This window comes from Thamnophis sirtalis, unplaced genomic scaffold (genome assembly GCF_051295495.1).
Source record: "Thamnophis sirtalis isolate CommonGarterSnake01/CBP01778 unplaced genomic scaffold, rThaSir2_p1.2 scaffold_10, whole genome shotgun sequence".
NCBI classification, from domain to species: domain Eukaryota; kingdom Metazoa; phylum Chordata; class Lepidosauria; order Squamata; family Natricidae; genus Thamnophis; species Thamnophis sirtalis.
The window spans coordinates 28,373,603-28,397,069 of NW_028261390.1; the positions used below are offsets into that span (position 1 = coordinate 28,373,603).

Genomic DNA, 23,467 nt, shown 5'->3' on the forward strand with positions numbered 1-23,467 from the left:
AATTCACCATAGCAACTGTGGGACAACTTGCCACAGGATAACTCGCCACAGAACAATTCAACGCTATATTATTCGTTTCCTTAAAGATACTTTTATTATTGGTGACCTCCTTTTTGTTGAAATTATTGTAACTTTTGTATTTCTGGATTGACTTTCTTTATTTTATTATTATTGGCCATAGGTTCTGTTGAAATTAATTTAACTTTTGTATTTGTTGAATTGTCCTACTGCAAGTTGGCTGCGGCAAGTTGTCCCATTCCACTGAATTATGCCTCAATAGCTTCTGGAATGATGATTCTTTTTCAATAGGGCTTTGTAGCCCTTTTATTTTTTATTAACACTAATTTTGGATAAGTAATTATTTTTGGCCTTTTGTGCACACTGAATGTTAAAATGGGAAGTTTTGCACGCTGCATTGAGCCAGGGACCTGATCTGGCTCAATTTGCTGCTTGATTTAAAGCATCCTTCTATTTGGAAAGAAAGATTTAAGATGTCAGACAAAAAAAAAAGCATACCTATATAGAAATTTGTTATGTTTTTTTTTTAGTCTACACAAATGTAGAACAGAATGGACTTTGTCTGTAACTTTAACTGACCACTTAACTCTCCTATTACTGATTAATTCAAGCTCTGTTATATTTCATTGTGCTCTCTTAGTGGATTACTGTGATTAGGGTTGAACCATTAGAATGTCAGGCGTTTGCAGTCATTACAAACTCCTTAAATGTTCTCCAAATTTTTTTAAAAATGCTAGAGTTTAAGACTGAAACCCACTTGTTGCTGATTATCTTAGTCCATTCAGGATTAGAAAGGTATACTTTCTTGAGTTGTTTCTAGGAAGTTTCTAACCTATTCAAAATTTGATCTTTCTGTTTGTAAAGAACATCTAAAATAATATATGATGATGAATTGCACCCCTCAATTTAAATGGAAATAATATTAGTAATTTTGTTCACCTAATATTTAGACAGTTTGCAGGCTCCTTTTTGTTCCCACCCATCCCCTGCCAATTCTTGCATTAAAGTCCTATACCCGAGATGGTGAACCTATGGCATGTGTGCCACAGGTGGCACGCGGAGCCATATCTAAAAGCATACGAGGTGTTGCCCTATGTCAGCTCCAACGTGCATGTGTGCATTGGCCAGCTGATTTTCGGCTTTCTGGAGTGCGGGGGGAATCCATGTTTCGCCCTGCCCAGGCTTCAGAAAAGCCTCTAGAACCTGTGGATGGCGAAAAACAGGCCTACCCAAAGTTCAGAAATGAACTTCCGGTAGGCCCTTTGAGCTATTTTTTGCCCTCCCCATGCTTCAGGTGGCTTCCCAAAGCCTGGGGAGGGCAAAAAACGGCCCAACAGGCCTACTGAAAGTCCGGAGGCTTCAGTGAGGCCTGCATGCATGCGTTGGGGGGGTTGTGTGCGCATTATGGATGTGGGCACGCATACCCATACACAAACCCGCCCTTTTGGCAACCGAGCAAAAAAAGTTTGCCATCACTCTCCTTTACTAAAATGATGATACAAATTGGGAAGCTACTTTCCAGTTCTACAACTCCGTGAAACTCATACCACTAGACAATGGCAGTTGTCATGGAATTAAATATTAACTATTATTCTAGAAATCCTACTATAAACCACAACTTTATCACTAGAAAGTGAGGGAAGAAATGTAATTTGCATGGGTTCCAATTTCCATTTTCAAATTACTGATGTGAATAAACTACTTTGTGGAAATCCCATATAGGTTATTATAGGAGGAGGTCAGAATAGTCACTGCAAATATAGTAAGTCTTTTTTTTTTTTGCTCAGATTCATGTTTCTTGCAGTTTCGCAATGCTATGGAAATGTAATAGTTTAAAAAAACCTCTATCCTAATCTGCTTTCTCACCAGAAATGCTTCAAATGTTTCAAACAAGGATTAATATAAAATAAAGTCTATAATTAAATATAATACTGTATAAATAAAACATAAAATAAATCCAAACAATGATTAACAAATGTATTAATAAAAAGGTTACACATATACCGTATCAGTTTGTAATCTGATCACTGACCACGGATACCATCTGACTGTGAAATGGGGATACTTTCACTCTTATCCAGTACCTGCTCTTCTAAGTATCTGATGGTTATCCGGTCTTGATCACATAAATAATTTCTACTCCACCCTTCCTGTTGCCCACTGTTTTTGCAAGATTTTATGACAGATTAGACAACCTATTAGGTAATTTTTCAGAGCTATTTCCTTACCCTCGCATCCTGGACATAAATTGTTTCAGCTCCTACCCTCAAAACAATGCTTAATGCATTGCACATTAAGATAACTAGACACAAGAACAGATTTTTCGCAAACGCCATCACTCTGCTAAACAAACTATTCCCTCACCACTGTCACCACTGTCAAACTATTCACAAAAGCTGCATTACTATTAGTTTTCTCATCGTTCTATCACCCATCTCCTCCCACTTATGACTGCATAACTGTAACTTTGTTGCACGTATCCTTACGATTTATATTGACACTGATTGTTTCCTGATTGCTTATTTGTACCCTATGACGATCATTAAGTGTTGTACCTTATGATTCTTGACGAATGTATCTTGTCTTTTTATTCCACACAAATTTCTTGTGTGGCCAATAAATAATTGGATTCTATTCTATTCTGTTTCTAAACAGAATGATCATGGATGGGCAAAAGAGCAGTGGAAGTGATTTTCAACTTCTTGCCAACTTCCCTATTGAGTTTCTTTTTGAGAAGCTGGCCAGGAGCATCATAATTCATCCCCTCTTTCCTCCGTCCCTCCCTCTGATTCTGTCATTCTTTCCAGTAATGTAATGCTCTGTACATGGGGCTGCCATTGCAGAATATCTGGAAGCTTCAGCAGGTGCAGAATTCAGCAGTATGGATAGTTATATATGTTTCTAGAAGAACACAGGTTAAATCTCTGCTCCGTGAGCTGTCTTGGTCACCAGTTGGTTTATGAGTCTAATTCAAGATGCTGGTTTTTACCTTTAAACCTTACAAGACATGAGAGTGGCTGATTTGAGGGACTGTCACCCCTGTTACATCTATCTGTCCAGCAAATCTAGCAAAGACAAGTCCATGGTCCAAAACACAAAGACCTTAAGCCAAAATCCAATTCCAAGGTCCACAAGGCAAAGTCCAATGTCCAGAAACAGAATCAGGGGCAAAGTTCCAAGGCAAGGTACCAAGTTTGTTCCAAGCTGAACAAATGTATAATCCAAAATGGAAGAATTGTTCTCAGTCTCATTCTGCACTGCTGGGATAAATAGCTGCTGGCTGGTGCAACTCATTAGGAGGGATGAGGCTGCCTCCTTGCAAGTAGCTCGCCAACCTCCATTCCAACCTCTTCTTTCGTTCCTGTGTGCCCCAGAATCTGACAGAGGAGACAGTTCCCGCTCATCGGTTGCAGCTGTGCCCCTTCTCTTCCTTCTGTTTCTGGCTAGCCTTCCAAGCCTCTTGGCTACAGCTGCATTTCTTCCTTCCCATTGTCAGCCAGCCACTTATCCAATCACTGCTCTGGCCTTCTAATGTTCTTGGTCTTTTCTATTCTTCTTGCCCATCCCCACTTGGTTCAGAGTCCCCTGCTTCTTCTAGTCACTCTGCCACACTTTCCTTCCAAGTTTCCGAAGCAGACTTTTCCTTGTCATCTGAGCCGACTTCGAGTGCATCCATGACACCATCTTTATCTCAGACAGAAAATTGTTTGCGGTTGGATACATCCGAAATTATAATCTGTGGCCCTTGCCCATCACTGGCTCTACATAGACCAAAGTAATTTCATATTACAATCTATTTTTGTTCTAAAATACAGGATGATCCTGAACTTTTTTAACCTCCCTTTCAAAACAACAGCATGAATGTGTACCCTTTTGTCTGACTGTAGAGGAAATCAGTTCAGGAAGTTTGGAACAAAGCAGAAATGGTTCCAAAATGAGAATCAAACCTGGGGGGAGGGGAGAGAAAGGAGAGAAGGAAATCATAAGGTTTTATTTTGGTACACAAGGGCATCAGAAACAGAGTAATTATTTATACTCAAACCCAAGCTATAGATAGAGACACTACTTGAATGAAGCCCAAGGTCATGATGTAAATGGAACATTTACACAGAGATATTACTAACACTAAAATAATTTCCAATACTTTAAAATTCAATCACTATATTCTGGTAATTTTGAAGTTAAGAGTGCTGTAAATATTCTGAAAGATCATTTTTTAGATTAAATGTTTTATGAAATCATCCTGAGAATTTTTGCTAAGATTTAGTATAGGCATAGAATTGTTTACTCAATAGAGTTGGAATTGGGTCCATATTGGTAGTTGAACATTGCTAAATGCAGGAATTCAAATTAAATCTTCAGTAATCTGTACAGACATACTAAGTAATTCATTGCATATCTGCTTGGGCACCTTTAGTGAATGAAAGCCATATCTCCACTGCAATTAGTTGTGATGCCAAACTTTTTTTACTTTTTCAGTTATGTCACACTGCTGAGTCACATTTGTAATTGACTATTTTAAGTTTTTCTCACAAGTATTGCTGAGAAGCTAAAAAGTGGTCCCCTTTTACTTTCGCTTGCCTTCTGTTTCCTAAATGCATAATTTTGCATTTTTCTTATATACATAATTTGTGTAAATGCATAATTTGTTTTTAATTCTATTTTTGGTTTATTTCTATAATTTATGAAGATTATTTTGAATGTTATTTCTTCCTTCTAAGGTAGTAGCAATCCAGTTTGGGCCATCTAAAAATTTGACAAACATTGCTTTCCCCTCCTCAATCATGTCATGCTATTAATAAAAGTATTGAAAAGAACAGGCCTCAAAGCCTAATATTATGGCATTCCTCTGGTCACCTCATTTCAGTTGGATAAAAAAGCACAAACATTCCTTGAATATGATTTTTAAGCCAGTTTATGTCCACTTAATTGTCATGCTATTCAGCTCACATTTAATAAGACATAGGTTCTTACAAATGTATCACTTTATGATGTTCTAAAATATTACAAGTCTTGATACTTCACTACATATCCCACTCTCTATGTCCCCCCATCCTTTGAATATCATACACATTCCAAAAATACTGTGGCACACAACCACCAAAACTTTGGCTGCAACTACTGTATGGCTTTGATGATAGCATAGTGTACTAGAGCTACCTTTGCCCCCAAAATTAGAATCAGAAGACAGACAACCTGATATGTATCTACTTAATATGTTCTCTGCATGCATTGTTGTATCTTAAGACTTCCTGAGCTAGTACACTCGTGATTTGATGGGATTACAAGCACTTTTGGAGTTTTAATTCTGAAATATCTGTAATATACCTGTTTGGAGAAAACTGTTTTATACTAATCAGAGTTGAAGAATATTGAAAATTACCAAATTAATAAGTATATTCAAATGGGGAAATTGAAATGTAAACATAGAATAGATAGAATGTTAGATGCTATAGAAAGGGTGCAGGAATGTTAATTAGAAATAGTTTGATTCACTCACAAACAGTCTGGAACAAAACCTCTCATCTCCTTCACATTGAGATAGCAGCTATCTGCATTCTAAGTGCCTCAGCTGAGGGAAATAAGTGGTAACTGAGGCTTTTCAGTTTTCCAGGCCATGTCACAACTATATCCACAAAATATATTATATTACTTGTTTTCTATTTTCCTTTCTCCTGCTAAATACAACTTGCTAAGTTAACAAGTGTTTTGCATTATTTGATTATGTCATAATGGAATCAACATCAAAATTTATGGTGTAAGACAGTAAAACTCATGCCCCATGGCCCAGATGCATCATGTCCTAGCCACGGTCGTGCCTGGTTTAGCAAAGGGGGGGGGGGAGTCACGATATGTCACGTAATGACTCCATGATGATGTGAGTTTGACAACCCTGATATAAGGGAATCAGCATCAATACAGAATCATTAACCTACCTGAATCATGAAAAGGAATTGTTTTTCAGTTTGTGAAAAATCACTGTAGAATTTTGGAGGCTCCTGCTACTTATTCCTTTGTGCCTTTGTATGTCATATGTATATGTACACATATGTACATATAGTTGTCAGTGAGAGTGAAAGGCTAACAAATGAAAACTATTTCTTTTCTGGCTGTAAGTAAGTTATACAATACTTATACTAGTTGTGAGACTTCACTTCCCTGATCTGATATCGTCCTCTACACAGCATGTTTTGGTGTGGCAAAGACATGATTTGGCTGGATTAGAATCTTTAATACAGATGAGAATAAAGCCTTAAATAAAACAATTGATTGCTTTCTGACAAGAATAGATTCCAGGGCCTTTATATCTATTTTTCAGATACCTTTTTCATCCTTTCTAAGTGAAGCAATACTTCACAGTTTGGTTGGTGAACATGAAGTCTGAAATACACATATATAATTCCTTCTTACCTGGAGTCACTAATTTCCAATTAATCACCATCAGATCTTACACAAATTGATAAAATAAAAAAAGGGAATTAGATCTGATTTGAACATGTTCAGGTGATAGCATGACAGCATGCTTCACTCATTGCATTTCTATATGCGAGACCCACAATCTACTCCACCCTTATAAAATTCTACCCTGTTTCCCTTTAAATAAGACCTCCCTGGATAATAAGACCAATTGGTCAATAGGCTCACCGCCTCCTGCACCTCAAAAATAATAAGACCTCCCCGAAAATAAGACCAAGTGTTTATTTCGGGGGGGGTCAAAAGAAAATAAGAACCTGTCTTATTTTCGGGAAAACACTAGCATTTCACTCTCATTTGTGAGATGCCAAGTTGAACTAGATAAAAAGGGTTCAAGGTATAAGTGTCTGAGTTGGCCACAATAAAAGAAACACACAGTTGCAGGTTTTCTTCTACTCTGATCATGTCTATGTGTGCCTGCCAGAAGTATTAGCTGAGCCATGGATTAAACTGTGCATGCAGCAGAAACAGAAATAGAAAGAATGTTTTGAAAGAAAAGCTGAGCAGCAAAAGTCATCTTGACTCTTACACCTAAATTTGGAGTCCAGTGCCGGAACTCTAGAGGTCAGACATCTGAAACATACATTTGTTCTTTCTGTTATCTGAGATTTTCATAGATAGAGATACTCAGTTTGTACCTCCAAGGACCCAAGTTCATTCTTAATGAACATTTGAGAGGCTTACCTTTCACTCTCAATGCTGCTGAGAAGAAGAATCTCACCATGTGAAAAAGTGATATAAAAACAACATTAGCACAGTACTTTTAACATGAATGCCCAAATAAAATCCAGAAAAAATAATAAATTATATCATGGCAATAATTATTCTAAAACCCCAATGGTTTTGTCTCCTTTTATCAGATTTAAGGTATAGTGAACAAAATGTGAATTTGGACTGCTTAACCAGGCAATAGACTTGCCAAATAACAATAAATGACATAGATACTATGTAAATTAGATGTAATTGTTTTTCAGTTTCAATGGACTTTATTCTTAATCCTTATCATCAAGGGAGAATTTAGTTCTTCAATATTATTATATTTGAACATTATTTCAGAATACTAAATGAATTTATGTGAAGAAAAGAAATAGAGGAAAAATATTACCTCAACATAGGAGAAAGTGTGATGTGCTCAAATGCAGCCTCTAACCCTTGGCCTTTAAAGGACCTTGTATATATGCCACCTAATTAATTTGGTTAGTCCTATTTGGTATAAAGCAAAACTAGTATTTTTTTTAGCAGGTCTAAATTTCATCTCTGCTATAGTTTTTGTTGTAATCAATCACTTGCATACTCCCTGCTATCATTTTCTTTTATGCCGATCTGTTCTACTCTGGGGAAGTGAAGAGGTTGCTCTCTTGAGTCACTGGTGATAAAAAAGGGTCCATTTCTCCAGCTTGAAACCACTGAGATTAATTTGCTGTCTCACAGCCTATCACCTGTTCTAAAGCAAGAGAAGGAATGTGAACTGATCTGTTAGCATTTCACCTCTTCCAGTCAGCCTTGAAAACAGGTCACAGCACTGTAAGGTATCGCAACATGGATGGACAACTTCATGGCCCGCTGCAAAAATGAAACAAATGAAGGTGCTATTTCATTTGTCAGCTCCCTTTGACATAATAAAGTACACCGGATTCTCGAAGCTGAAATAATGATTCCCTTCCCATCCTTTCCAAAATGTTATGGCAGCAAGTTCCCCTTATCTAAACTATGCTGCTAACATTTACACTTTCTAAAAGTAAATGCCAAGTATTGCTATTGTTGTTCAACTTCAACAATTCCCAGCTGGGAGTGGGGGCAGTCATGACAAGTATCGTGCCAGCAATTTGTGTCTGAGATATCATAGGTTTCAGTATCTTCTGTGCACATAAAATAGTGCAAAACTATTATATTAAGTATAAAGAACAAATGACTTAGAATATAAACAAAATATCAAAGAAATAGCTACAATTTTAATTGGAGGCCGGAAATTTTTGAGCAAGCATTCAAGTCATTTTCTCATAATCTAATATTAATTTCAATATCCTCCACGTTTAAAACCTTGCTATCATTTGTAAATATTTATCAATAATCCATTTGAACAATATTAACCATCTCTTTTGACCTTAGCATTGGACCCAATTTATAAATGCATGTCTCTAGATTATGATCTGTAAATGTCAAGTGCATGTGTGAATCAGCATTAGATTGCTCATAGCAGAGATAATTTCCATGTCTGTGATGTTGATTTAATAATTAATTTCATTGATAGTTCAAATATTTGGTATAGTTAACAAATAACATGTCATGATAAACTGACATAATTTGTAGATATAAGTGATGAACAAATGATACTGAATTTTCAGTACATTCCCACTGTAAAATATTGTAATTAATCATTACAGTTTAACTCTAAATGTATATATTTAGTTAATATTCAGTATTTCAATAACTATCTTTGGGTTAATAATATATGATGAATACTCAGCTTAAAAAATATGATCTCTAAATTGGGTGTCAAACTGGGGGCCTGCAGGCCAGATGCTTCACGTGCAGGCCACGCCCACTCCAAATCTGTAAAGGGGAGAAACATGACAGCAAGACACACCAGAGTATTAGACGCACCCAGGTTTTGAAAAGGCAATTTTTAAAAAAAAGTAGGTAGGTAGATAGAGGGATAGAGAGGGAAAGAAATACAGTAGGTAGGTAGGGAGAGAGAGAGAGAGTAAGTAGGTAGATAGATAAAGGGGGAGAGAGAGAGAGAGAGAGAGAGAGAGGGAGGGAGAGAGAGGGAGAGATGGTAGGTAGGGAGAGAGAGAGTGTGTGTAGATAGGTAGGTAGGTAGAGGGATAGAGAGAGAGAGAGAGAGAAATACAGTAGATAGGTAGGGAGAGAGAGAGTAGGTAGTTTGGTAGGTAGAGGGAGAGAGAGAGAGAGAGAGAGATAGTAGATAGGTAGGGGGGAGAGAGAGCAGGTAGGTAGGTAGATGTTTCCAGGTGTATTTATCCATGTGCTGGAGAAGGAAATCGCTGACAACCTGTAACACCTAAGACTTTGTTTATGCTAGAACAGCACTTGATCAATGTAATTCTCATCAACCACTCTAACTAAACAGCTTTCTGAAAGGAAAAAAAAAGTTTTTGTACTCTGCAAACGTCCCCCAAAATGGTCCATTTTTTGCAAAAACGGGCCCAGTTTTTTTTAAAAGGTATGAATAGCCTTTGGGGGGGCTTGCAGAGTGCTCCTGGGGGAGGCCAAAAACGAGCAAAAAAATGGCCCATTTTTTGCGAAAATGGGCTGGTTTTTGTCAAAACAAATTGCATGCATAGCCTTACGGAGATTTATAGTGTGCTGCTGGGAGCTGGGGGGACAAAAAACAGCCCATTTTTTGCTCATTTCTGCCCTCCCCAGCCCCCAGCCGCTCTCTAGAAACCTCCAGAAGGCTATGCACGGCCATTTTGGTGAAGTGGTGGGGCTTCAGGAGGTAAAAAATGCTGTATTCGGTGTATAAGATGCACCCAGATTTTCAGCCTTTTTTTAGAAGAAAAAAGGTACGTCTTATACTCCGAAAAATACGGTATGTAGTCTTCAGGGGCTACAGGGCCAAAAACATCATAATATCACTGAAATATATAGATCCATAGTTTCCACATTTTGTGGAAATTTGGTAGTACTTTGAAAGAATTAATGTCTGAAATCATTATTAGCCTTTTCAGGACAACCTGTAAACAATCCCTCCAAACCTGCTAACAACAAAAAGCTGTAAAGTATATTTGTACCTATTCTAGGAGTGTTAATCTAGAAGTACTAGAACACGAGTGCTGTTGTGGTAGCATTCTTTCATCTCCTCACAGCCATTATTTATATTTTATAATTTGCCAACAATGGGGAAAAAAATCAGACCTAATTGTTTTCCATCCATATTTTATAAGGTTTATTTTTCCTCATGTTTACTACTTGTGCTGTATTGCTTATACTTAGTTCTGTATATAATTAAGTTCCGAAGGGCTAAGACGCTGAGCTTGTCGATCAGAAAGATTGGCGGTTCGAATCTCTAGCGCCATGTAATGGAGTGAGCTCCCTTTACTTGTCCCAGCTTCTGCCAACCTAGCAGTTCAAAAGCATGTAAAAATGCAAGTAGAAAAATAGGAATCACTTTTGGTGGGAAGGTAACAGTGTTTCATGCGCCTTAGGCATTTAGTCATGCACGACCACATGACCACAGAGATGTTTCCGGATAGTGTTGGCTCTTCGGCTTTATAACGGAGATGAGCACCGCCCCCTAGAGTCGGAAACGACTAGCACATACAGTATGTGCGACGGGAACCTTTATCTTTTAATGAAGTTCCAGTGATAGTCAGGATAGAATCTTATGACAAAATATCTTTGAACAATCCTTATCAGACTATTGTTAAATTTCATTTTGTACTTGACGGATCCACATTAGATTTTTTTCTTTAGAGCAATAAAGCCTATAAAACACCTCCACGGTGGATCATATCTTGGTACTCCACCATTTAGTACAAAAATACACACATAAAAAAAATCCTCTCTTTTTGTGGCCTTCCTGGATTTTAAACAGGCCTTTGGTTCAATATCCAGGATCACCCCCTGGGAGAAATAAAAATGCACCACTATCGATAAACGCCTCCTCTTCCTCATACAAAAATTGTATGCCAATTCCACCCTGAAAGTGAGGTGCAATCCCCAAGGGAGTTTAACCGGCTCAGTAAGGGTACAAAATGTGGTACGGCAGGGATGCATCCTGTCCTCCCTCTTCAATTTCTATATTAATCCCCTGATTGATCTCTTACAGAACTCTGATTTCCATCCTCCTAACCTAGCACAACACAAAGTGCCAATTCTCTTATATGCTGATGATGCCGCTATCATTTCACAAACCCCCATAGGACTGAAGAGAGCAATTAGGGCAACACTCGGCTATTGCAGACAAAACAAAGCTGGTCCTTAACTTCAATAAATCAAAAAATTTAATTTTTGCTAAAAGATCAAGCCAATACTCCTGGCAAATAGAAGGATATAGTTTGGAACAGGTTAGAACATTTAGATACCTTGGTGTGGTTTTCCACTCGCTAGGGACATGGAAGGCACACCTGGATCACACATTGCAAGTAGCCATTAGGTCCTCAAATGCAATCAAACATTTCTTTTATACAGGTGGAGGTCAGTTAGTACCTGCTGCCTTAAAATGTTTTGAGGCCAAAACATTTGCACAAATTCTTTACGGGGCACAAACAGGAATCCTTGCAAAGAGAGACTAGCTAGAAACCATACAAACTAAATTCCTGCGAGCCATCTTAGCCGCACCCAATGGAACTCCAAATGCCCAGTTAAGAATTGAGACAGGCATGCCTCAAATTCAGGTAAGAGCCTGGAAGATTATGATCATTTATTGGCTTGAAATGCATTTCTTTCCAGAGGGACTGTCCCCACTAGTGTTGACTGACAATTTCCCATCCCCCTGGAAACAGGCAATTGATCACAAGCTGGGCTCTTATGGGCTTTCACCGTTATTCTTAATGTCCCTAGGCTTTGAGCAAGCAAAGCAAGTAGTAATTAATAGAATGAGGGACATGGAGTTCCAAGAAGAACTAAATAGGTTGCCTCTCCACAGTAGGGACAGAATTAAACAGGGTGTGTGGGAATCGGCAAGATATCTAAATGACCTGATCTCCCCAAAACAAAGAATAGCTTTCTTCAGAGCCAGATTTAACATTCTTCCTTCAGCACTCCTCCAGGGCAGGTATAAGAGAACACCTATAGCAGAACATGTTTGTATATGTGGTAAAGGAGAAGTGGAAGATAATTCACGTGTTCTATTACACTGCGAGCTATACAGAGCTTGTAGGTCTGCGCATATTCTCCCCTTATTAGAGAGATTGCCAGAGAGGGCAGACCATTTTTATCTAGGCTTTCTCCTCCAGGACACTACCCGGTTACCATGTATGCAGTGGCAAAGTTCTGTGCTGCTGCAATGTCCATAAGAAAAAAAATTGGCTACAGAAGTATAGTACCATCTTGTACCAATTATCTGGACATACCTTTAACAATCTTTGGACCATTATGTTGTTATCCACTTTTAATGTCAATACTTTTAAATTATATTTAAATGTTAGTATTTTTTTAATATAGTGTAAAAACTAATGTGTATTGCTGGTCTTTGACTGTAACAAAGATTTTACTTGCTTACTTACCTGTTCTGACCCCCCTCTTTGCTCGTTAATAAACTACAGCCACTCAAAGCTTGCAAAGGAATGACTTTATCAGTCCTGGCTCGAGCTGGCTGCGAGCCCAAAATAAACATAGATAAAAGGCTCTGGCAAAAAGTTACACAGCAAATGCAAAAACAAACTCACAGCAAACCAGGTTTACATAAAGCAAATCACTTATCCAAGTGCTTCTTGAATCATGAACACGAACTAGAACAGGAACGGAACTAAGAACGAACGAACGACGTTGACTTCTGCAACTAAGGCATGGCACCATCTGTCTTTTATCCACAGGAGGAGATCCTTAACGAGCCACAGCTGCTTGTTATCTTCTCCTGTGAGCATCCTGAAACCATTCACTGATAGCAGCTCCAAAGGCTCCTACCGAGCCACAACACTATCCCCCACCACAGGGCCCTTCCCCCGGGTCTGACGGTTCAGATGTAGTCGGAATGGATTGTCCATAAGATGGCCCGCACTCATCTCCTGTGTTTCTTCCTTCGTAATTCCCAAGTACCTGCAGGAACATTCCCCTTGATCCAATGCTCCCCAGGTATCCGGTGGCCACCACGTCTCCTCCCGCCCTGCGCGGCGTTGACACCCCGTCCAGGGTCCTCCACCCTCTCCAAGGCCGACCCACCAGCCCCCGTACTGTCGGAGTCTGGCGGCAGCTCTAACAGCGCCGGCCGAGCCCTAACACCCTGTCCAGGGTTCTCCACCCTCTCCAAGGCCGACCCACCAGTCCCCGTACTGTTGGAGTCTGGCGGCAGCTCTAACAGCTCTGGCCGAGCCCTAACACCCTGTCCAGGGTTCTCCACCCTCTCCAAGGCCAACTCACAAGATCCCTCGCCATCGGAGTCTGGCGGCAGCTCCACCGACTCCTGCTGGGCCACCACACTATCCCCCACCGCAGGGCCCTTCTCCCAGTTCCGACGCTCGGAATGCGGCCCAGAAGGGTTGGTGACGGCCTCCATGGAACACAGTCCCAGACACTGGTACCCCGCCGGGATCCTAGAAACGAAGTCCTGTGCTGTGGGGACCAGGGTCGGCAAGGGCTGGAATCTTGGCGAAGCCCTCCTCGCAGACCTGGCCCATTGGCACTGGACACACGACTCCATGCACTTCCGCACGTCATTTCTTAAACGGGGCCACCAAAACTGACGGGATGCCAGGTGCAATGTCCTGAAAAAACCCCAATGTCTCGCTGCAGAAGCGCCATGAACCTGAGAGAGCACCCGTCTACGGATTTGCCCTGCGGGAACATAGAGCCGGCCCCAATACGTCAAAAGATCCCCTTCCAAAGTCCACGGGGAAGCTGGCCCTATTTCCGCCTTCCGTCACGCCACCCATTCGTCACCCCGCTGCGCATCCCGTATCAGAGACTGTATGCTCACGGGATGATAAACTGCAGCGCAGGATGCAACAGGTAGAACAGTCCGAAGTAGAAGCGAGTCCGCAGGATCAGAGTTCTCCCGATTTCCTAGGCAGGGCATCCGCCCTGGGATTCCGCATGCTACATTGTGAGAACAGGGTATCACAGCTGCACAAACGTGCCAATTGTCTGAAACGATAGTTCGTTGCTGAAGGACGGCTGCAGTCCGCGCAACCCTTCTATTCTTCTTGGGGCAACTCCCCACCAGGTGTCCAAGATCCCCACAGTAGAAACACAATCCCTCAGCACGTCATCTGTCCATCTCTATATGAGGTCTGACAACACCCAACTCCATGGGCTCCTCCCAGTCCACTGCAGTCTCTTGATAAACTGGCACGCTGGTGGTCTCCTGGAATGCACGGCGAGGCCTTCGCCTCTGCAGCCGAGCGTCTATCCAGAGGCACAAGTGGACCAATGCGTCGAACGTCGGTGGCCTGTCCACCCTCGGCAGTTCATCTTGCAAAGCATCAGACAATCCATCTTGGAAAGTGTCCATCAAAGCTGGTTCATTCCATGCTGAATCCTGGCTACGCAGCCTGAATTCACTTACATAGTCTTGCAATGAACCACTCCCCTGCTGCAGTGACTTCAGAAGTCTGGTTGATGTTTTCCCCTTAATAGGATCCTCAAACATACGTTTAAAGTATTGACAAAAACCCTGGAAGTCATCCAACAAAGGGCTAGGCTGGGTTAACAAGGGGGTAGCCCAACGGGCAGCTGTGCCTGAGAGCAAACTAATAATAAATCCCACCTTCGTCCGGTCAGTGGGAAAGTCCTCCGCTCTCAAACTCAGGAACAGCTGGCATTGTCCCAGAAACTCGGCAAACATGGCCTGATTCCCATCAAATTTATCCGGCATGGCTACTAGGCACTTCCTCCTTGGCTGGGGGGGGGGGGGTTGCAGCTCTCTGCAGCTGAGAAATTTGGTCAGCCAATACTGCAATTTGCTGGGTCAGTCTGGCATTTTCAGTGTAAAGCTGCTCCATATTTTTATGAATGGAGGTTTGTAGTGGCAGAAGTCAAACTGTTCTGACCCCCCCCCCCTCTTTGCTCATTCACAAACTACAGCCACACAAAGCTTCCAAAGGAATGTCTTTATCAGTCCTGGCTCAAGCTGGCTGCGAGCCCAAAATAAACATAGATAAAAGGCTCTGGCAAAAAGTTACACAGCAAATGCAAAAACAAACTCACAGCAAACCAGGTTTACATAAAGCAAATAACTTATCCAAGTGGTTTCTCTGAATCATGAACACGAACTGGGAACCTAGACTAGAACAGGAACGGAATGAACAAAGGAACGAACGTTGACTTCTGCAACTAGGGCGTGACACCATCAGTCTTTTATCCACAGGAGGAGATCCTTAACGAGCCACAGCTGCTTGTTATCTTCTCCTGTGAGCATCCTGAAACCACTCACTGATAGCAGCTCCAAAGACTCCTACCGAGCCACAACACTTACCTATAAAACACCAAGCCATCTATAAAGTTATTTCTCTTCAGAACCAGTCCCGGCAGCTAAAATTGATGCCATTTATAGGATTATATACAAAGAATGTCATTATCAGAAGAAGATCCAAAGCTCTAAAAAGACTTCTTGTTGTTGTTAGTTGTGAAGTCGTGTCCGACTCATCACGACTCTATGGACAACATTCCTCCAGGCACTTTTTCCTTTGGTCCTCTACCAACCGAGCCGAGGTGGCGCAGTGGTTAGAGTGCAGCACTTCAGCTGACTGCAGTTCAGCAGTTCAGCTGTTCAAATCTCACCGGCTCAAGGTTGACTCAGCCTTCCATCCTTCCAAGGTGGGTAAAATGAGGACCTGGATTGTTGGGGGCAATAGGCTGACTCCGTAAACCGCTTAGAGAGAGCTGAAAGCCCTATGAAGCGGTATATAAGTGTAACTGCTAACTGCTATTGCTAACCTCTGGAGTCCATTTAAGCTCGTGCCTAATACTTCGGTGATTCCATCCATCTGCCTCATTCTCTGTTGTCCCCTTCTTCTTTTGCCCTCAATCGTTCCCAGCATTAGGCTCTTCTCCAGTGAGTCCTTCATTCTCATTAGGTGGCCAAAGTATTTGAGGTTCATCTTCCAGATCTGGCCTTCTAAAGAACAGTCATCAGGGTTGATCTCCTCTAAGACTGACCGGTTTGATTGCCTTGCAGTCCAAGGGACTCACAGGAGTCTTCTCCAGTACTATAGTTCAAAGGCCTCAATTCTTTGGCTCTCAGTCTTTGTTATGGTCCAACATTCATAGCCATACATTGCAACTGGAAAAACCATAGTCATGACTATACACACTTTTGTTAACAGGGTGATGTCTCTGCTTTTTAGTATGCTGTCTAGATTTGCCATAGCTTTCCTCCCCAGGAGCAAGCGGCTTTTAATTTCTTGGCTGCAGTCCCCATCTGCAGTGAACTTGGGGCCCAGGGAAATAAAATCTGTCACTACCTACATTTCTTCTCCATTTATTTGCCAGGAATTGAGAAGGCCGGATGCCATGATCTTAGTTTTCTTAATGTTGAGTTTCAAGCCAACTTGAAACCACAGTTAGCACAGTTGATTGTGAGTGATGAACCTATACCATTTTTCTTTCAATGACATCCTGTTTCTGTAGTGCCTAAAGCAATTAAGATATTTTCAGTCAAGATACTGCTGCAAAATAGTCATTACAAATATAAATAATAATACTTTTGCATCACTTATTACTCCTATGAGATTACCACTCTTTCCTTGAGGGACTTATCAGTACAAAACCATGAAAAACAATGAGTTAGTTTTCAATAATAAATGGCCTCAAATAAGCTTCTTGTTTGAAAATCTGTAGAAGTTCTGTGAGTGCTTTATTTCTCTCTCTTCATATACAGTATTCTAACTGTCATTGCCTAAGCTCTTTCATTATTGTTTTTAATTGACTGTTTACTGAAGCGTCTTGAACAAAATAATCCAGTACTTCCTTCTTAAAGAAAATTTATTTGTCTGTCTGATAGGGAAAGGAAATCATAAGTAGTGTGGTAAAGTTTCTTTGAAGTGCAGCCTTTGAGATCTCTTTGAATGGAAAAAGAGCTAATACTTCAAAAGAAAGTGGTCATTTAATCTGTAGTCATAACTAAAGCATTTTTCTGAAAGAGACAACAGTTCAAGAAGTGGGAAAGCTGTTTTTTATGAGGGTGGTTACTGTTATAGAATGAAAAGCCTTTTGTTAAATCAAAATCTTTAAAATTCTGATGGAAGTACAGTAGAAATGAGTGCAGAAAAATCTAATGGGAGCCAAAATAAGTATAACTTTATAATTACAAAATCATTTGTTTAGAAAATTTATTTCTATTAATCAAACAAATATATGAAATTCAAGAGAGGAAATGTGGGGGGGGGGAATTACATTTTCATTTAATTACCATGTGACAACAAGATGATTCTCACTAATAAGACATTTTATTACAAAAGGAAAGGAAGAAAAAAGAGAAAGTAAAAGATTTTCAATTGTTGAAGCAAATTAAACTTAGATACTGCAATGCAAAGCAACAAAATTGTCAAATAATTTTCCACTGGAATCTATTTTTCTAATTATCTGGTTTTTGGGAGGGGGGCTTTAAGTAAATATACATAGTAGTTTTTTCTTTCAGGTTCTGCTTTGAAAAACATTCTATGATATTTTCCCAAAAATTCATGACTTTCTAGGGTAAATATTTATGGTTCAGACCTTTTTGAAATATAATCTCTATTTATTTTAAAAATCAAATTTTGGTATAATTAATGAAGTTTTATCATTTCAGTTTGCTTATTTCTCTATTCATAAAATTTGCTAAAATATTTAATTTTTAAATTCTTGCTAATTTGTGTCCTTTTTAAACTTGGACATTGATTGATTGATTTTCTGCTTTTTTCATTTTCTTTTTAAACTATACATCTGCAGCGGAAAGTTACAAGGAGTCCCAGACAACAAAGATTAAAGAAGAGCCAATGGAAGTTGAGATTCATGAATCCCATGCCTCTGTTTCACCTAGCCAAAATGTCAGTTACAGCACTTTACTTAGGCAAGAAATAACTGAACAGGTACAAAAGATCCCTGAAAGCCGTGTAGTTCCGGAGAGAAACCTCTTTAGCCAAGATATATCTGTGAAAATGGCTTCAGAATTACTTTTTCAATTGTCAGGTAAGTATTATATCTAAAGATCCACGATATACTTTTTCAGATTTGTCTTGTCTGAATTTGCTGTGTGTTGCTTTTTCTTAAGTATCTACTGATATACTAAGACCTGCAGTCTTATAGGTATTTAAAATAGTTACAATCTGTCTTATTTTTGGGGAAAGCATGGTATGTATAGAATAGCGCTTGAAGTCCTATTAAAGACCATAATAAATAAACATGGTTGTTATTATGGCTACAAATCAATTAGAAAAATAGCCTTCTTTCACTATTGATTCCTATTTAAAAAATTAGCCAAGACTAGCCAGGTGTTGCTAATTTTGTTAGCAGTATAGCAGAAGCTACTGTTTCATATTCTATATTTTTCCAATACATTTTTTGTAAAAGAAAATATAGGACACAACTTACCCCTAACAATTTCCTAAGCAAATTAATTATCTAGAAATAGAAAAAAAGTATCAATATCATCTGCTTTTTTTCTACTTTTTCTGCATTGCGTGAATTGCAGTTTGGAAGGTTTATCCAACTTCTAGATTACCTTTAGAGTTCATGGTTTCCATAGCACTATACAATATATGTCTATATTCTCAGCATATCTTTTTCCCATTTGTTTGCTTTATCTTATTCTTCTTGCATGCTAAAGAGAGCACACAGAAACTGTCATTTAGGCCCCAATTATTCTAAAAAAGGAAATGTAGAACTCCTCAATATGACTCATGGTAAATAGATTTATTATTTCAATGAGAAGCTGGAGGAAATATTTTAATAGGTTATAAATCTATATAAATATTATTTTTTCTTATTAAAAGAGTAATACTTTCATGAGTATCTTATTTTGCTTAAAATAATAATTTATTTTTCCACAGAAAAAGTGAGCAAAGAGCACAATCACTCTAAAGATAATACCATCACTATTTCAACTAGGTAAGTACTACCGATGGTAGAGAAAAGTAGGCCTGATAAAGTTCAGTGTAACATCAGTTTTATAGATATTTGACCAAGGTGTCCAGCAAATATATTATTTCATATTTTATAGGCATAAAATAAAGGGTTTTTAAAATAATTTTTCATATATATCAAATTAGATAGATTAGGTAGATAGATTTGATTTCCTCATAAAAATATGCATAAATGAAAAATGAAACTGTAACTTTTCCAGATATAATTACAAATGTATTGATTTAATCTTTTTTATGCAAAAAATAATATGAAATAGAAGAAACTATCAACAAAAAATCAAAGAAAAATAGGCACTATTGTGCTTTTTTTCAAAAAATACTATTAATGGGAAACAGAGGGAGGATCAAAGCTGTTAATTAATGTTTAACTAATCTCATTTTCTGAATTTGAGATAATCACATTAATTCTGAGACTTTATATAATTTTATCTTTTTATTCGCATTTTTAAATGTTATCTATTTTGTTAATATTACAAAAATATTATTCATATTTTTTCTTTTCTTTTTTTTACTGAAAAAAATAAAACAAAATGTCAGGTTTGCTAAAATTCCCTCCTTTTTTAACCAAGCCGTCACATCTCTATGCATGATCCACAATCTAGCAAGAATTGAGTACAGTGAAATCCCTTTGATTTCCTATTGAAACTATGTGAATTAACTGTGGCTGGATTATGGAATATTCTGTTTCTATTAATGTTATTGACTAATATTGTATAACTCTGTTTGAGATGTAATTAAAAATGCAAGTCAATCATGAAGCCAGCTAATGAAGTAAATTCTTGATGCACATATAAATTATAAGATTTTATTTATACCATGCACCCAAATGATTATTTTCTATGCTCACTGCTGTCAGTCACCATGGATGTGAAACCTCATCATCTTAAGGCAAACTGCTGTCCAACACATTGCTTTACTTTTTCTTACTTAACCATTGATGTAATGTGGATTACTCTCAGAACTGCTTATGTCTATGTGATTGTAAGAAAGGCAGTTTAATACTTGTCTTCTCCAGCTTGGATCTGAAAGAAAATAAAACACCCTGCCCAACCCTAATAGTCTTAACAAAGTTTTTATTTGTATCAGTGGGAACTTTTCTTTATAAGCATCCTATTGTACTGAGTTGCAGAGGCAGGGAAACTCTCTTTTTAGATCACTATTGGAGAGAAAAATACTTTCTCTCATGCTTGCAATTAATTAAGAAAAAATAGATATGTGGTTGTTGAGAATTTTTGTTTTAACTTGGCATGATTTCTCAGATTTCTTCCTAAAATCCTACTTGTTCAGCTTGGCAAAAAAAAAAAAACCCTGAGTATGATATCAAATTTTTTACCTTATTTAATCCAACAAGTTAAGAAGTTGCTCTCAGGTGACTCTGAAAAGACTCATATTGAAATTAGTCATTATAATCTAAAAGTAAGCACCTTCAACCTCTGTACAGAGGGACAGTAATGATGGTGCAGCCAAGAAGAATTTTTGGAATGCAGAAAAGAAATGGGTCCAAATTGCCTTTAGCTGCTAAATAAATGATACTGCAAGATTATTTTTCTGGACTGACCTATTAAGTTAGTTAAGATCCCATTTCAAAAAATTACAGTGTTTGCCATTCGTAAAATTACAATCATGCCTCTTGGATCTTCAAAAAAGGCATTTAGATGGATTGCAATCATGAGGGGGGGAGGAATCAAATACATGGAAAATCATGTGCAAGTCCTTTTGAGATAATGCTCACCTATTTACATTCAAATGACATTGTAATCTTTTTCCAAATTGTATTCCTTCCTTTGAATTTATCATTCAGTAATCAGGCAAGAGCTCACTTTGACTTGTTGTATTGACCTTAAACAATTGCTTTTATTGTCTATATGGAAATTAGCTAGTAAATTAAGACAGGTGCTTATTATTTAAACAAGCCATTCAGGTAGTACTAGCATTAATAATAGCATTATTATATGTTATAAAATTTAAACAAGCTATAAGAAACTGGGAGTGCTAATAGTACTATCACTACCAAACAGGTTCCTTAAGCACAGACAGAATGTGTTGGCTCAGCCAAAGAGGAGGGAAATAACTGAGCTTCAAATGATTCCTTAATTACAAATACTTTTTCAAAAAAATATTAGCTGCTTATTAAAGGTTATATTAGAAATAAACGTGCTTCACATAAAACAATATTAAGACAGTAGTGTCAGTCTTCATACTAATTTTTACTTTATCCAGACCAACTGAATTACTTAGCTGGAACCTGCTTCTGGTATATATAGTATGTCTTTGCAGTGTAGTGCTCTATAAACCTCATATAAACTGTCATATGTCCTGAAATTCCTCTACTACACAAACATAACTGAGTGTGCAGCCCACTAATACTACTTTTCTGAACAATACTCCAGAGTTATATTGAGAATACCTTGAGATGTTGGCAGTAAAATTAAATTCTTTTAACGGTGGGTTGGCTTGTTTTGAATTATTTTCAAAATATTTTAGACAGCATTTAGGATTGAATTTCATAATATTATTTTATAATAATTGTTGCAAAAGTTTATCCAAAACATGTTTTCAATTTTGGATACCTCTAAACCATAAAATTCTAATCAAATGCACCATGTGATACAATTGTGCATTAATAGGATTTATTTAGTAATTAACATATATTTCTGTTTTAAAAATCATTTTTCCTCAGCCCATTTTTTTCTGAAGATACTTTTAGACAATCACCATTCACTTCGAACTCAAAAGATCTGTCTAATGAGAGTGCTGTTCAGGGAAGGACATCAGTTCTAGGTATGGAACATTAATGATACTATAGTAACACCATGTTTCAGATATTATGGTAAAAAATGCTAAACATGATGTAATATGTCAAGTAAAAATAGTCTGTTGGTTTTTACTTGGTTTAGCAAGTATTGTTATTAGTTAAAATGTGTTGGGGAGTTGAGAAAAAAGAATGATTAATTGCATGGAGAGAATGGCATTATCACTAATATATCAATTCTAGGATAAAATGTAAAAAAGAATGTTAATTAGAGATTTCCTAATTAGAATGCTGGGAAGAATGTTGCTCCATAACAATTATTTTATTTTTCTGGATTGTTTTTCTGGGATAGGATAGATAGGTTGATTGATTGATTGATTGATTGATTGATTCAGTTGCAATATTGTCATGACCGAATAAAAATTGTCTGGTTCAAGTGTACATTGCACGAAGCCATAGTTACCATTTAGATTAGATTAGATTAAAGATTCCATAGAATATGTTTGTATTAAACTGGGCTTTGGTTGGGCATATTGGCCAGGATAATTTAATCCATAAAATATTTAGTAGTCCTGCTAGTGTTTCCTGCATCCAAGGTTAACCAAGCTAACACAGATCTTTAGAATCTCTTGCAGCTCCTGAAAGATTTAATTTATACTTTTATTGTTGCAATGTGGAACAGTGTGAGAACACCACTTTGCAGAAATAAAGTATTATGGATGCCATGCTATTTAAGATTCTATTAAGATTTAATATTGTTTGCAATTGCTATTAACTCCATTTTGAAGCATGGGTAAAACATAAATCTAGTCATAATCTGGTTTAGTCACCTTTCATATTTATCCAAAAGGCATACATGACTGAGAGAAAGAATATACTCAAACACTAGCCATTGTTTTCTTGCTGTTTGGCCATAGCTAAGAGAAAAACCTGTCTAAAAATTTAAATACAGCTAGTCCTTGACTTACAACAGTTTATTTGGTGACTGTTCAAAGTTACAATGTCACTGGAAAAAAAGTGAGTTATGACCATTTTTCACACAACAGTTGCAGCATCTCCATGGTCACTTGATAAAATTCACATAGTAGGTAACTGTCTCATATTTATAACAGTGGTAGTGTCATTTGATCCCCTTTTCAACCTTCTGAGAAGCAAAGTCAATGGAGAAACCAGAATCACTTCACAGCTGTGTCATTACTAACTTAACAATTGCAATGATTCACTTAACAACTATGGCAGGAAAGGTTGCAAAATGGGTCAAAACTCACTTAACAAAAGTCTTACTTAGCAACACAAATTTTGTTATTGTAAGTCAGCTACCTGTATTATGTATTAGAAAATTCAGGGAAAACAGAGCTATATTAGTGAGCATAGTATTTCCTATCTTCACATTTTCCTTGTTTTGCCCCTGGCCCTTCTGTGTCCAACAAGAAAATAAGCTAAAAAGTAGAAATTATGTGAGGTAAGGGATGGAGAC

At 38.0% G+C, this 23,467-nt stretch overlaps 1 protein-coding gene across 6 annotated transcripts in view; it reads left to right on the top strand.

Moving 5' to 3' along the window:
- ZNF827 (zinc finger protein 827) overlaps positions 1-23,467 on the top strand; it is a 156,678-nt gene that overhangs the window by 89,599 nt on the left and 43,612 nt on the right. For all 6 annotated transcript variants that reach the window (XM_014059333.2, XM_014059335.2, XM_014059332.2 and 3 more), the window contains exons 6-8: positions 18,046-18,285; positions 19,146-19,203; positions 21,919-22,019. In XM_014059333.2, coding sequence (XP_013914808.1) covers positions 18,046-18,285; positions 19,146-19,203; positions 21,919-22,019 — 399 coding nt within the window. The remainder of the gene's footprint in view (positions 1-18,045; positions 18,286-19,145; positions 19,204-21,918; positions 22,020-23,467) is intronic.